Genomic DNA, 15,398 nt, shown 5'->3' with positions numbered 1-15,398 from the left:
GAATTGCCTCATTCCTCTGATCAGTATTCAGCTTCATCCAACCTTTTTGCTCACAGCCTGCTTCACCTGTGAGAACACAAACACCAAGTGCACCTGGATAGTACTCATATTGTTGTTGCAAAGAAAATATGAACTTGGATATAAATCTGTGTCCATGAAGTGTAATACATCCATGTAATGCTTTTAGTATTTATTATTTTTTAAATGGAAAAAATATATATAACTAATAATGCCAGACTGAGTATTGTAATTTTTCAGAGTCAGAAATAAGACTGATTATGTGTTTTTGATATTCAATTCAATTCAATTCAATTTTATTTATATAGCGCCAAATCACAACAAAAGTCGCCTCAAGGCGCTTCATAGATACAGAGAAAAACCCAACAATCATATGACCCTCTATGAGCAAGCACTTTGGCGACAGTGCGAAGGAAAAACTCCCTATTAACAGGAAGAAACCTCCGGCAGAACCAGGCTCAGGGAGGGGCGGCCATCTGCTGCGACCGGTTGGGGCGAGAGAAGAAAAACAGGACAAAGACATGCTGTGGAAGAGAGACAGAGGTTAATAACAGATATGATTCAATGCAGAGAAGTCTATTAATACATAGTGAGTGAGAAAGGTGACTGGAAAGGAAAAACTCAATGCATCATGGGAATCCCCCGGCAGCCTACGTCTATTGCAGCATAACTAAGGGAGGATTCAGGGTCACCTGGTCCAGCCCTAACTATATAGCTTTAGCAAAAAGGAAAGTTTTAAGCCTAATCTTGAAAGTAGAGATAGTGTCTGTCTCCTGTTAAGGTTCAATATTGAGGAGGGGTAGAGGAGGTAATAAACTTCCATAATAACAACACTGATCCGGCCGGGTGGAGTCAAACGATGATTTTAATGCACACGCATGGGAAGACCGCCCGCTGTACGCAGACAGCGCCGATCCCCAACTTACAGAGCATAAGCAGGTGTTTTATACCTTTCAGGGCTTAAATTTACTGCCGCCCCTAAACGTCACTCAGATACAGTTCATACATAGGATTCAAAACCACAATGACTTAAGACAGTTTAAAAATAACATTGTCTCCATCTCCGCAGCAGATGCTTCCTGTCATCTGACTTTCACTTCCCGTCTGGAAAACCAAACTGTTCCTCTTTTACAGAGACAATTTTAGAGTTACAACCAAACATGATTAACCTCTCACCTATAAATGAGATAAAGTCTACTGTGTGTTTGTGTGTGTCATCATGAACTGCACTCAGTTTCAACTTGTAACCTTTTCCACCAGACAGAAGGCCAGCACGTACACATTTAAGATTATAACAAGCATTCAAAAGCATTTAGATTATAGATTCAACTCAACAGTTTAGAGTGGTTATAACTGCACCTGTAGTAAAGGCTAATCGGGTACCAATATGTTTAAACATCTGAATACAATATCAATACTGCAGATTATGTTATTAATGCAATGGTAATGATGATAATTATTAACAATAGCAGTAAAATAATTTCTAATCCCCCACACTCCCGAATACAAACTGGAAGTTGGTTCCACAGAAGAGGGGCCTGAAAACTGAAGGCTCTCCCTCCCATTCTACTTTTAAATACTCTAGGAACAACAAGTAGGCCTGCAGAGCGAGAGCGAAGTGCTCTAATAGGGTGATATGGTACTAGAAGGTCATTAAGATAAGATGGGGCCTGATTATTTAAGACCTTGTATGTGAGGAGCAGGATTTTGAATTCAATTCTGGATTTAACAGGAAGCCAATGAAGGGAAGCCAAAACAGGAGAAATATGCTCTCTCTTTCTAGTCCCTGTCAGTACTCTTGCTGCAGCATTTTGGATTAGCTGAAGGCTTTTCAGTGAGTTTTTTGGACATCCTGATAATAATGAATTGCAGTAGTCCAGCCTGGAAGTAATAAATGCATGAACTAGTTTTTCAGCGTCACTCTGAGACAGGATATTTCTAATTTTAGAGATGTTGCGCAAATGGAAGAACGCAGTCTTACATATTTGTTTAATATGTGCGTTGAAGGACATATCCTGGTCAAAAATGACTCCAAGGTTCCTCACAGTGTTACTGGAGGCCAAGGTAATGCCATCCAGAGTAAGAATCTGGTTAGATACCATATTTCTAAGCTTTTCAGCACCGAGTACAATAACCTCAGTTTTATCTGAATTAAGAAGCAGAAAGTTAGCGGCCATCCAGGTCTTTATGTCTTTAAGACATTCCTGCAGTTTAACTAATTGGTGTGTGTTATCTGGCTTCATGGACAGATAGAGCTGGGTGTCATCTGCATAGCAGTGAAAATGTATGCTATGTCTTCTAATGATGCTGCCTAAGGGAAGCATGTATAATGTAAACAGAATTGGTCCTAGCACTGAACCCTGTGGAACTCCATAATTAACCTCAGTGTGTGAAGAGGACTCTCCATTTACATGCACAAATTGGAGTCTATTAGATAGATATGATACAAACCACTGCAGTGCAGTACCTGTAATACCTACAGCATGTTCTAATCGCTCTAATAGGATATTATGGTCAACAGTATCGAACCCTGCACTAAGGTCTAGCAGGACAAGCACAGAGATGAGTCCACTGTCAGAGGCCATAAGAAGATCATTTGTAACCTTCACTAAAGCTGTTTCTGTGCTGTGATGAACTCTGAAACCTGACTGAAACTCTTCAAATAAACCATTCCTCTGCAGATGATCTGTTAGCTGTTTGACAACTACTCTTTCAAGGATTTTTGATATGAAAGGAAGGTTGGAGATTGGCCTATAATTAGCTAAGACTGCTGGGTCTAGAGATGGCTTTTTGAGTAAAGGTTTAACTGCAGCCAGCTTGAAGGCCTGTGGTACATAGCCGATTATTAGAGATAAGTTGATCATATTTAAGATTGAAGAATTAATTAATGGCAGGACTTCTTTGAGCAGTTTTGTAGGAATGGGGTCTAAAAGACACGTTGATGGTTTGGAGGAAGTAATTATTGAAGTTAACTCAGAAAGATCAATTGGAGAAAAAGAGCCTAACTTACTATCAATGATACTAAGAGTAGCTGTAGATAATATTACATCTGTGGCATGATTATTGGTAAAAATTTGGTTGGTCTAAATTTGTGACACGCCATTTCCTCTCCAGATTACGAGTCATCTGCTTTAGGGTACGTGTTTGAGAATTATACCACGGAGTCAGGTACTTCTGATTAGAGACCTTAGTTTTCACTGGAGCTACAGTATCCAGAGTCGTACGTAGTGAGGAGGTGAAATTATTAACAAGATAATCGACCTTTGTTGGGGTAGCGTTCAGATAGTTGCTCTGCTCTGTGTTGGTACAGGGCATTGACGATGATAACAGTGGCTGGATTATATTCTTAAATTTAGTTACAGCGCTTTCAGAAAGACATCTACTTTGATAAAGTCTACTCTCCACTGCTGTGTAATCAATTATTGTAAATGTAAATGTTATCAGGAAATGATCAGACAGGAGAGGGTTTTCAGGAAACACTGTTAAATGTTCAGTTTCTATGCCATATGTTAAAACAAGATCTAGAGTCTGATTAAAGTGGTGGGTGGGTTCTTTTACATTTTGAGAGAAACCAATTGAGTCTAACAACAGATTAAATGCCATGTTGAGGCTGTCATTTTTAGCATCTACATGGATGCTAAAATCACCCACAATAATTATTTTATCTGAGCTCAGAACTAAATTAGATATAAAGTCTGAGAAATCAGACAGAAACTCTGTGTAAGGCCCAGGTGGACGATAGATGATAACAAGTAAGACTGGTTTCTGAGTTTCACAGCTGGGGTGGACAATGTTAAGCATCAGGCTTTCAAATGAATTAAAAGTCTGTCTTGGTCTTTCATTAATTAATAGACTGGTGTGAAAAATTGCTGCCACACCGCCCCCTCGGCCTGTGCTTCGAGATTTCTGGTAGTTAGAATGACTCAGGGGTGTTGATTCATTTAAACTAACATAATCATCCTGCTGCAATCAGGTTTCAGTAAGGCAGAGTAAGTCAATTTGTTGATCAATTATTAAGTCATGTACTAACAGAGACTTGGAGGAGAGAGACCTAATATTTAATAATCCACATTTCACTGTTTTACTCTTTGGTTCAGATGTGGATACTGTATTGTTCTTTCTTTGTGATTGTTTATGTTTAAGTTGTTTGTTGCTGGTTTTTAGTTTGTTTTTTGTCTTTTTGGAAGCTGACACAGTCTCTATGGAGATGGGTTTTTTGGGGGGTAGCAGGAGGAGAGAAGCTGCAGAGAGGCGTGTAAGACTGCAACTCTGCTTCCTGGTCCCAACTCTGGATAGTCATATTTTGGGGGGTTTAATAAATTTGTCCATATTTCTAGAAATGAGAGCTGCTCCATCCAAAGTGGGATGGATGCCGTCTCTCCTAACAAGACCAGGTTTCCTCCAGAAGGTTTGCCAGTTATCTATGAAGCCCACATCATATATATATATATATATATATATATATATATATATAGTGCAACCTCACAACAACATTCAGGTAAAGACCCAACAATGATAGAAGGAGAACACCAATGATTTAATGTTACCCTGTGAGCAAGCACTTGGAAATGATGGTAAAAAAGACATTTTAAATAGGAGGAGACCTCAGGCAAAACCTGGCCCAAGGAGGGAACAAGAAGATGTAAAAGAGAAAGACAGAGAGAACTCAACAGAAGAGAGAGAGAGAGAAAACAAAGTTAAGGACATGCAGTAGTGGCACATAAAAACATATAGGTGTGACAAAGTGATTGAGCAGTTAAAACACTTTCATATTCACCATTTTTCTAATAAATGTACATTTTAAATACCACAGTATATTATTTTTAATGCATATGATTTGCTAGGGAAGGGATGCTTAACATTTCAATACCTTCCCAAGATCTCCAAACGTAGATGTTTCGAAAAACTGCTCTGAAGTGTGGTTCAAAACACCCAGGTCATGTGACCATGGTTGTTTTGGTGTGTTTCCCTCCAGTTTGAACAGGTGGCTGCTCCTTCTGGGCAGGTGAGGCACCAGGATTCCCAGTCTGGATGCAACAGCAATTTGTGCTGAACTTTGTAATTGTAGAAATTGTTTTTAATACCGTCTGTGAAGGTTCTCAGTCATCCAGGTCATCGTAGTCAAAGGCTGCAAGCTCCTTTGTTTTTAATACCAGTTTTTCAATTTATTACAAGCAGACACATGCACGTGTATAAAAGAACAAAATACTCACTGTCACATTAATATTTTTGCTGTGTACTGTGAAAACTGATGTAGACTATCCACTCACTTAAACACTGAAATCCAAAGTGTATTTAAATAAATATTGGCTTATTTCAATGACTGCTGTCATACAGATGATAGAAAGGGAGAAAGAAAGTGAGCTCTAGTGACTCAGATCAGCAAAGGGAGAGTGGTACTGCGCTATAATTTCATTATCTCAATTAAAACCGCATGTGCTTTCAAAAAGAAAAATAAAACAGCCAAACTTTTCAGCTCTAACTCTCACTATTTAATCTTTTTCTGCTAACAAAAATATATTCGATCGATAAGTACGTTTGTCTGGGAAAAATGTGTAAAAGCCTAAATTAAATATTCAAACATCTATGAGTGAGATAACGACAGCATAACGACAACAGTATCTAAGCACCTTTAAATGTCCAATTTTGCATTTGGTAAAAGCTGCTGTGATGTTGCTTTAAACATTTAGTGTTTCACAAAGCCTCATTTTGCCCATCACTGATTTTCCATTGCTATGGTAACATTGCTTCACCTACTATACCAGGTTTCTTTGTGTTGTTATTATTAGGAATGTGACACTCTATAGTAAAGTTTCGACACTTTGTCGAGCTCCCGAAGCACTGGGATTGTGTTTTGAAACACTGCTCCAAAGTGCAGTTCAAAATGTTCTAAATGAGGTACCTACTGCTTCATAATTTGAATCCTGCAAGGCGCCAAGATTCACATTATGGATAGAATGGAGTAGTTTGAGGCCTAACACCTGAATTCAAAATGTAATTAAACAAATATTGCCTTATTCAAATGATTACTGTCATATAGATGAGAGAAAGAAAGAGGCTGATTGGTGAGCTGTGTTGACTTACATTGGCAGAGAGAGAATTGCACTGCACTGCAAATTAAAGAAATAAAAACTGCCAATGGTTTCAAGGGTAAAAATAAAACCGTTCTAACTCTGTTTATTCTCTAGTAGTTTTTACTTTTAATAGAAAATGTATTTGCTGCATCATTTGACATCCTCCCTTACTGTGATCCTAATGTAATCCTAATTTTAAAATGTATTTGTCAATGTGCATGAAATGTGATGTTGCAATTGGTCAGAATGGTAGCACTTTCAATTACAGCTCAGTAGTAAAGTGGTAATAGTAGGATAAGAAGCAGGAAACAAGAACATACTAATGGGGTAATTTTGGGTAATAAGTTATTACCATAAAATTACCAAATTAATAACCACTTAATATCCAAGTAATATCAGAATCAGAATCAGAATTTATTTGTCACATACAGGTTGCCCCGCAGTAAAATGAGACACCCCTCCCCCCCCCCCCCCCCCCCCCCCCCCCGACCTTACACACATAACACAGACATTACATGGGGGTTACAAGTCGGAGATCGGCAGTTACGGAAAAAAACACTGAAATGTACACACAATGGGAAGGTACAAGAGGAAAAAAAGAGACCCCTACTCTTCCATGGTAGGACAGCATGGGAACAGGAAACAAAAAAACTCCTCTGCACAAGAAAAGCACATGAATGTTCACAGCACAACATTATGAAGACATAACAAGCCACAGGGTTGGGTAGGGGGATGAGGAGTAATCCCAGGCAACACAGCAGACATCCTGCCACTGCGCCGACTCGCCAGCGCGGGCCCAGACCCGCCTCATGTTCCCAGGAGGTAACAAGCATCGAAGGCGTTGGAAAGGGAAGGGGAGATGAGTGAGTGCTTATCAGTGTAAGTGTGTGTGTGTGTGCGTGTCCATAGTTCAGCTGAGACAGTGTCCTTCGCCCTATCAGGCTAAGTAAACAGTCCTCCAGCCAATCCAGGTGGCCTTGCATGGGATGGGGAGAATAGTCATCACACAGTCGTTATCAGGGAGTGTTTGTCCGGCTTCAGCCTTGGGCCTGTGCAGCTGGCGCCGTGGTGGTGTCTGCATTTTGATCCCGAATTTGTTGATTTATTGAGAATTTTCAAAGCTGATCTTTTAACACTCTGATACTGGTCTCTCGATCTCCCGTTGGAGAGCCGCGAGCCTCCCCATGATGGTATCAAACTTCTGATCCGTGGTGTTATCATTCTTTTGATTCTGAGACCTCACAACTGCAGTGATCCGTTCTGTGATGTGATCCAACTTTCGCTCAAGGTTGTCATTTTGAGCAGGGCCCTCTCTGATGTATCCCACCATACGCTCAATGGTGATGTTTTGAGCCTTCACAGCAGCTGTAAGCGTCTCCAAGGTGTTAACCATGTTGTGTTCGTTGTGAGAGGTCGCGACTCGTCCCGTCGCTTCGATTCCAGCGGGCAGCTTTGGGGGGGTTTGAACAGCCGGTTCCGCTCTCTTATTTCTCCGATAAGTCAGGGCCATGCCAGCTCCGATCAGCAAGAACCCCGTTATCATGGTTCCGAATAGGTAAATATCTTCAGCGTCCTCGATCGACAGTCCCGCCAAGCACACGACCCTCCATTTCTGCCACCCGTCCATCGTGTAACCGGCAGGGAAAGTCCCTCCGGGGCACTCGGGCTCTCCTGAGCCCAGACTTCTCGTTGAGAAGAGGGTGTCAATAGCATTCAGAGACCAGTTGATCAAATCCATAATTCTCTTTTAGGTTTTAGAGAATGACAGTGAGAGACTGTTCCAGGGAAAAAGTAATGCACATGAGACAGACAAGGACAGAGAGGCTAAGCAGGGAAGATAAGTGTAAGGAGGAGAGGAGAAAAGTGTGACCGCCTCCGCTGAGAGCCAAACGAGAATATCATGGTAAAAGCAGTGTTTACAGTTGAGTAATATTACCCTGAAATTTATGTAATAGGATAATAAGAGCCCAAGAACTGGGGGTAATAACATGGAAATACAGCTAAAGTGATCATATTAGGGTAATATTTGGTTTCTGCTGCTTGAGGTATTCACTGAGCACCCGGTTGGTTGGGGCCATCTTCCTGATGTATTCATTGATCTTTGTTGTCTCATCCTGGATTGTGGTACTGACACTCTGGGGCGACTGTGGCTCAGGGGATTGGGAAGCTCATCTCTAACCGGAAGGTTGCTGGTTCGATCCCCCTGTTCTCTCTGTCCTGGTCGTTGTATCCTTGGGCAAGACACTTTACCCTACTGCCTACTGGTGCTGGCCAGAGGGGCCGATGGTGCGATATGGCAGTCTCGCTTCTGTCTGCCTCAGGGCAGCTGTGGCTACAACTGTAGCTGCCTCCACCAGTGTGTGAATGTGAGAGTGAATGAATAGTGGAATTGTAAAGTGCTTTGGGTGCCTAGAAAAGCGCTATATAAATGCAATCCACTATTATTATTATTATTATTATTATTACTCTTTAGTCCCCAGCCCCCTTCCTTCCTCTTAGCATACAGCCTCGGGGTGCTGGACTTGGGGTAAAAACCCTCCATGCATGGTCAGGAGCTTCCTAGTCTTGATGTCAGTGGCTTCTATTTCCTTCTTTGGACAGCTTATTATCCCAGCAGGGTACCTGATCATGGGTAGGAGTTGATAGTCCGGATCTTGTTCTTATTGTTCAGCTGACTTCCTGTTGCCTTCTGGTAATTCGATCCCCTCAGTGGTGACTACCTTCCCTCTCTTTGTTATCATCCAACTACACTTCTCCAGTCCGAATGACATTCCGTGTCATTGCTGTATATCCTGGTGGTGTGGATCAGTCAATTGATGTCTTGTTCACTCTTGGTTATACACCTTCATGTACAGGAGGTGGCTGACAACTGCTCCATTCCATAGTCGGTATCCGTAACCATTCTTGTTGATGATCTCACTGAGGGGGTTCAGGCCTATGCAGAACCAAAGTGGAGACAGAGCATCTCCTTGGTAGATCCTGCACTTGATGGTGACTTGTGCTATGGACTTGAAGTTGGCCTCTAGTGTTGTACACCACATCCCCAGTTCCTGATGAAGGCTCACAGTGTCACAGTTATTAAACGGACTCAGGCGCAGACCAGGCAGAAAAGACGTTTCTGCAAGTGCATTTATTTATCATCTATCATCTGGTTATATTATAATGAGACTTCAGTCTCTCTTTGTCCCACCTTTCTCTACAAAATGTACACATACATATAATGAAAATAAGAATCCTACCTGATATTTTTTGTCTTTTCTAACCGGTATTCAAATGTGCCACACAAATGATGGAAAAGCAAGTCAAGGATAAAAATGAACCTACCACAATGAATCTTACTGAAAAAGCAGGAAAATTATGACAGTATAATAGCAATCTTTAACCACACATATGTATATAATAATCTATAAGGATTACAGAGGAGCCAGCTGAGGTGGTTCGGGCTACTGACAAGGATGCCTCCTGGACGCCTCCTGGGTGAGGTGTTCTGGGCATGTCCCACTGGGAAGAGGCCCCAGGGCAGACCCAGGACACGCTGAAGAGATTATATCTCTCAGCTGGCCTGGGAGCGCCTTGGTGTTCCCCCGGATAAGCTAGAGGAGGTTGCTGGGGAGAGGGAGGTCTGGGCTTCTCTGCTTAGGCTGCTGCCCCCGCGACCCAGCTCCGGATAAAGCGGAAGAAGATGGATGGATGGATGGATTATTATAATTATAATTTCAGGACAATGTACAGGGCATGCAGTTTTCAATGTGGTCTAATAAGCTGTGTTCTTTATTTATTTATTTTTTTTTTTTTTGCCTGTCCCATTTGGTTCTTTTGCCGTCAGAATTGTTGTCTGAAGACCAACAAGGATACCCAATGGATTTACTTTGCCAAATGGATCATCACGGCCTTGCCGTATTGGTCCATTTGATCGACCTTTGTTGTTATTATTTATTTTATTTTATTTTCAGTTGTTACAGATGGGACAGACATGACTGAGGGATAGGAAAGGGAGAAAGAAAGATGAAGGAAAAGAAAAACAGAAGGGAAGAGGGACAGTGAGAAAGGGCACTTAAAAAAAGAAAGAAGAAAAAAATCTCCTGGATCACCTGTTGAGAGAAAAAGAAGAGAAAACAAGCAAAAAAAACAAAGAGCAACATACTAAACACAACACCATCATGTTAATCTAGCTAAGTGTAAACAGCAGTAAATACCAGAGATGGACCGATCCGATATTACGTATCAGTATCGGTCCGATACTGACGTAAATTACTGGATCGGATATCGGAAAGAAATAAAAAATGTAATCCGATCCATTAAATATCAAAAAAGCACCTCACAAAACTTGCGACATGGCGTAACTCGGCTCATAACCGTAGCACGTCGGAGTAGTGTGGTCACATGATAGAGCGGCTGTGTGTATTTGTAGCCTGCTAGCAAACATTTCATCTCCGAGGAAGTTATCCCAGAGAGAAGTAAAGCAAGTGTGTAAGTTCATCTCTGAATGTTTGTAAAGCATTCCCGCGTTAAGCTTAACAACCGATATATAGAGCAACTGCATCTTCTCTCTCTCTCTCTCCTGCTGCTACTTCAGTTGTGAAACTGCTTAATGATCAGCTGATCGGCTTTTCTGTCGCGAGTCCATCTCTCGTCTTTGTTTTTGGCCCACTTTGCACCAGAAAGAGGAAACCAGCAGCTGAATAGCAGCACGTTTAAGCTTGATAAGCTGTTGTTAGAATTTATTTAATATTACTTTCTACACCAGGATCCTTTTCTACGCAGCTGACGGCTGGTAACTGTGCAGGGGCGGATCTAGCAAAGTTTAGCCAGGGGGGCCGATAGGGCATTAACAGGGAAAAGGGGGCACAAAGACATACTTTTCTTTCTTATTCTCATTTAAAATATCTAGCTTTTAATTATTTAATAATTATCTGAATCTTACACCCAAAGTTTTAATCTTATGTAAAATGTATAGAAGTCCATTAATGTTTATATAAACTGTTAAGTCTAATATACCCTAGTAAGCTGTAGTACCATCTGTGAATTCTGCAATTCTGTTGAAGAAAGATGTTGAATCTATTTAATTATTCTTGAAAAATAATTTATTTCTGTGAATTTTTTTCACCCTGCATCAAATTAAAGTTGTTTACATTGATTAAGCATCATGAGGAAGAGGGTGGTTCCCTATTTTCTTTTGCTGGGAGTTTGCAACCCTATTAGTTAGGTTGCTTAATATTTCTGCTAAGTACTGTTTAAAATACCAGAATAGGGAGGATGAAGTAGGTTTAACTTTATTAGATTGATCAGTGTTGCTGATCTATGAAATATTTTGGGTGCAGTGTGTTTTTTTTACATACAGGTATAACAGAATAGCTTTAGTGTTGTTGTTGTTTTTTAACTTGAGTATGAACTTATACAAAAAGCAGCAAGATATTAAAAAACAGTTTTATTGATTAAAAAAACACACGGTATCGGACATAAAAAAAGTGGTATCGTGCCATCTCTAGTAAATACTAAATATTGAATGTTGTTGTGTAGCAAGCAGGACCGACAGCGCACAATGTGCTTGGAAATAGCAGCCAATAGAGGTGTAGTTTATGTCTATGAACAGTGAACACCCGTGTGCACACCTGTGTGGATCAGCGCGCTTGTATTCAAAAGGTTTCCCCATGTAATGGTCTGCTAGAGAACGTAGAGACCCATAGCCCTGTCCCCCAGGGCATGAAGCAGGCATGGAGGAGAGCCAGGCCCCAGACATCCAGAGGCACCAGAGTGCAAGAGCCTAAGGAGGACCACCGGAGGGGCATCCGTGCCACCCACCTGGGAAGAGCTGAGGAGAGCCCCAGATGAGGGGTCACCCAGTAGCCACGGAGCAGAAGCCAGAGGGGGCTGCAGTGGCGTGCCCAGCCAGCTGTGCCAGAGTGAACCGAGCCGCAAACAAACTCCCCAAACAAACTCTATACCCCGGGTCCAGGTACCCTCCACCCTGTAGGGGGAAACAGCATCTAGACCTTGGAGATGTTACCCTTTCCCCCGGGGTGGAGGCAAGCAGACCACCCCAGGCTCCGCAGCAGCAGGGAGGCCCCGCATCCCAGATCCCAATCGGACAACCAACACCGCCTTCCAGCCCCCCGCCCCAATGGCCAGCAGAGAACAGGGGTGTGTGAAGACCCCAAACCTCCCTCCTCTCGCTCATATGTAGTTGCTGTGTGTTGTTCTAAGGTGCATTTCATGTGTACTAACATGACAGTTTTTACTGGTGGGTCTACAAAAAATCAGCTGTATGCACTGTGAGAACATGTGAGAAATAGATCACAGATACACCCACACAACGCCCCTGCAAAATCTGCAAATCCCATTGTGTTTTTTTTTTTTTACTGAAGCCACCATAAGAAAACTGTGGAAACCACAAATAAACTTTTATTAATCAGGTTAATCTTTTTTGTTATATCCACTGAAGGGAAGGAATGTAATTTCTCCTAATGTCAAAATATTTTGGGGTACAGCTTACAGTCCTGTGTCGGAGCATGCCTGTTTCCATTATAACAACTCTCTCTGCTAGACTGTCACTTTAGACCTATATTTGACGTTCATTTGTATAATCTATATTTATATGGTTTTCTGATTTCAGGGAACAAACTATGCCTCTCCTGTAAATTACCCACAGCTAAATACCATTTTAGTTTGTGACCTTGTGTTAAATTGTGGAGTTCTTGGCAGATGGGCATACCAAATTAAATGAAGTGACTATGTTCAGAAAAAAGCACAGATTTTGTAAATCCCTCATATAACTAACCACCCCTGTGAGCACTATTTCGGGATTGCATTTACACACTATTTTGTATGTTTGGCCCTAAATGAATACATGTGGAAAAGGATAAATGTGGCTTATAGTCCAAATGGGCCATGTGTAAGCCACAGTTTCATGTCTGTTCCATTGTCTGATCACTGAAATTGAAAAATCATGGAAATAACTTCATCATCATTTCACACTGACAGCAAATTTGTAATCACCAGTTAACACAATATTCACATCTTTGGACTGTGGAATGAGATAAACTAGTTGGAGGAAAAGCTCGCAAACTCCACACAGAAATTTAAAAACTGAGATTCATACCGGGATTGTTTCACTGTGAGGCCACCATTAATGTCATGTTAACTTTTGGGCTTTTGATGATTTGACTTTGAACTGTTTTTTTGTGGAATGTTTAAACAGCAAACATCTTTACTGACTTTTTAAAATTATTTTTGAAGAAGTTTGAATTTATTTAGGATTTTTTATAATCCAAACACAAGTATCCAAAAAGGGTCAGTTCAAAGTTCAGCTGGCTTTTATATACATTTAAGTCTGTGTGGAGGTAAGCACAGATGACATGAGAGCTCTCGATTAACACTCCTCGTTTATTACTCATCACCACCCAAGTACACAAGTACTTTTCCCTCCAAAACACAGCAATAACACTTCCTGAGGACTGGGTGTGAGTGGAGCCCTCCAATGGTCCACCACATGCGACAACGCCACAAAAGGGGAACTACAGGACACGGACGGCCGGTGGAAACATCGCAAAGCAGGCTAGGCCTGCCATTCCACACGGGTCTGTCCTCCAGTACAAGGCCCGTTTGTGCAGACCGAAGGGCAAAAACATCCGGGTCAGCATGCTGGTCAGCGGCCATAGCGTCAAAGTCTATGCCAACATAAATGGGAGAAACAGCCACACAGTTGGACTTACCAGCCACGTACTGAATGTCTGTTGTAAACTCGGAAATGGCTGCCAACTGGCGCTGCTGGCACGCGCTCCATGGGTCAGAGACCTTGGACATCGCAAACCACACCGTCAGCGGAAATGCGGTGGCCCAAGAAATCCAGAACCAGCAACCCGAACTGGCACTGCGAAGGGTTGATGATCAGGCCATGTGCCGCCAAGTGCTGAAAAACCTGACGCAGATGGGAAGCATGCTGACTCTCAGAACAGCTGGCCACCAATATATCATCAAGGTACACAAAGAAAAAATGCAGCCCACGCAAGACAGAGTCCATCAACCGCTGAAAAGTCTGGGCGGCGCCTTTCAGGCCGAACGGCATGCGCAAAAACTCAAACAGGCCGAAAGGAGTAATAACAGCAGTTTTGGGAACATCTTTGGTGCTCACGGGAACCTGGTGATACCCCCGCACTAAGTCAATTTTAGATAAAATTGAGGTGCCAGCGAGGTGGGTGGAAAAATCCTGGATGTGGGGAATGGGGTAATGCTCGTTCTCCGTGACATTATTCAAACGGCGAAAATCCCCAATTGGCCACCACCGACTGTCTGATTTGGGCACCATGTGTACCATAGAAGCCCAAGCACTATTCAAGCGCTGTACAATGCCGAGGCGCTCCAAACTCTTCCAGGGCGACGGAGAGTTTTGTGGGGTCGAGGCGGCGCGGGCGTGCGAACACCAGGGGACCGACCATCGGGATATAATGTTCAACCACGTGCTTCGTTGCTGTGTTCGAGAAATTAGGAACAGTCAGTGAAGGGAATTCCAAGAGCAAATGCTTAAAAACATTCCCTGAAGTCACTAAATTAGCCCAATTCAGGGGCTCGATGACCCGAGTGAAACAGGTTATTGAAGAAAAGGAGAGGGCATGGAATAAGTGTCTGTTAGCGACATTGACCAGCAGTCCATGGGCACAAAGAAAATCAGCGGCAACAACAAAGTTCCACTGGAAATCCCGACCATGAAAACAAACAGTCACCAACCTTTCCCTGAACGTCGTGATGGGAGAGCCATTAGCTACAATAAGCTTCGGTTTGCAGCCCACTGCTAAACTGTCAGCGCCGGTTGGGGGAGCCGGAGTTGACCAAGAAACGTCTCCTGGAGCGCGTGTCTTCTATGAAGAGCTTTTTTTCTTTGTTGCCAGCGGTCGCGGCCGCTACTGTGCACTGGCGAGGCCCGTGTCCCTGGGCTGGAAAATTGCAAGGAGGCAGGCTCCGGCGCCAAAACACAGGTGGTAGAAACAGAGGTCTTGTCCATGGTGCCATGTGCCGCGATCTTTGTCGTCAGCGAAGGATGGGACACTTCCGGGCATGTTGGCGGGGAAGTGGAAGGTGCCGCCGGCGAGGCTGGAACTAGGTCGTGATCGTGGAAAGTGCGGGTAGCCAAGAGAATACGATACGCTTCCTCAGCCAGGGAGCGATAATCCTTCGTGCCCAGAAGCAGAGAGTTGGCGAGGCCGGCTCTCAAGGCCGCCTGCAGCTGTCGGAGGAAGATGTGGGCGAAGAGGAATCCCCTGTCATACCACCATCCAGGCCTGAGAGGGAGAGGAGCTTTTCGGCTCGCTC

General features: G+C 42.8%; 2 protein-coding genes across 3 annotated transcripts in view; one reads left to right on the top strand and one right to left on the bottom strand.

Annotated features, from left to right (window-relative positions):
• The window catches only part of opcml (opioid binding protein/cell adhesion molecule-like), a 401,362-nt gene that overhangs the window by 297,088 nt on the left and 88,876 nt on the right, over positions 1 to 15,398 (top strand). The gene's annotated exons all lie outside the window — the stretch shown is intronic.
• Positions 6,743 to 7,982, bottom strand: LOC146509310 (uncharacterized). The gene has a single exon (XM_085173871.1). It carries the CDS (start codon positions 7,828 to 7,830, stop codon positions 7,222 to 7,224), a length of 609 nt encoding a protein of 202 aa, XP_085029997.1. The 5' UTR covers positions 7,831 to 7,982; the 3' UTR covers positions 6,743 to 7,221.

The sequence above is a fragment of the Neolamprologus multifasciatus genome, chromosome 10, assembly GCF_963576455.1.
Source record: "Neolamprologus multifasciatus chromosome 10, fNeoMul1.2, whole genome shotgun sequence".
Taxonomy (NCBI): Eukaryota; Metazoa; Chordata; class Actinopteri; order Cichliformes; family Cichlidae; genus Neolamprologus; species Neolamprologus multifasciatus.
The sequence above is the reverse complement of the archived record's forward strand: the minus strand, read 5'-3'. Positions and strand labels throughout refer to the sequence as shown.

Excerpts from the sequence above, each read along its gene's own strand:
- LOC146509310 (XM_085173871.1), bottom strand. The coding sequence starts at position 7,830 with ATGGATTTGATCAACTGGTCTCTGAATGCTATTGACACCCTCTTCTCA.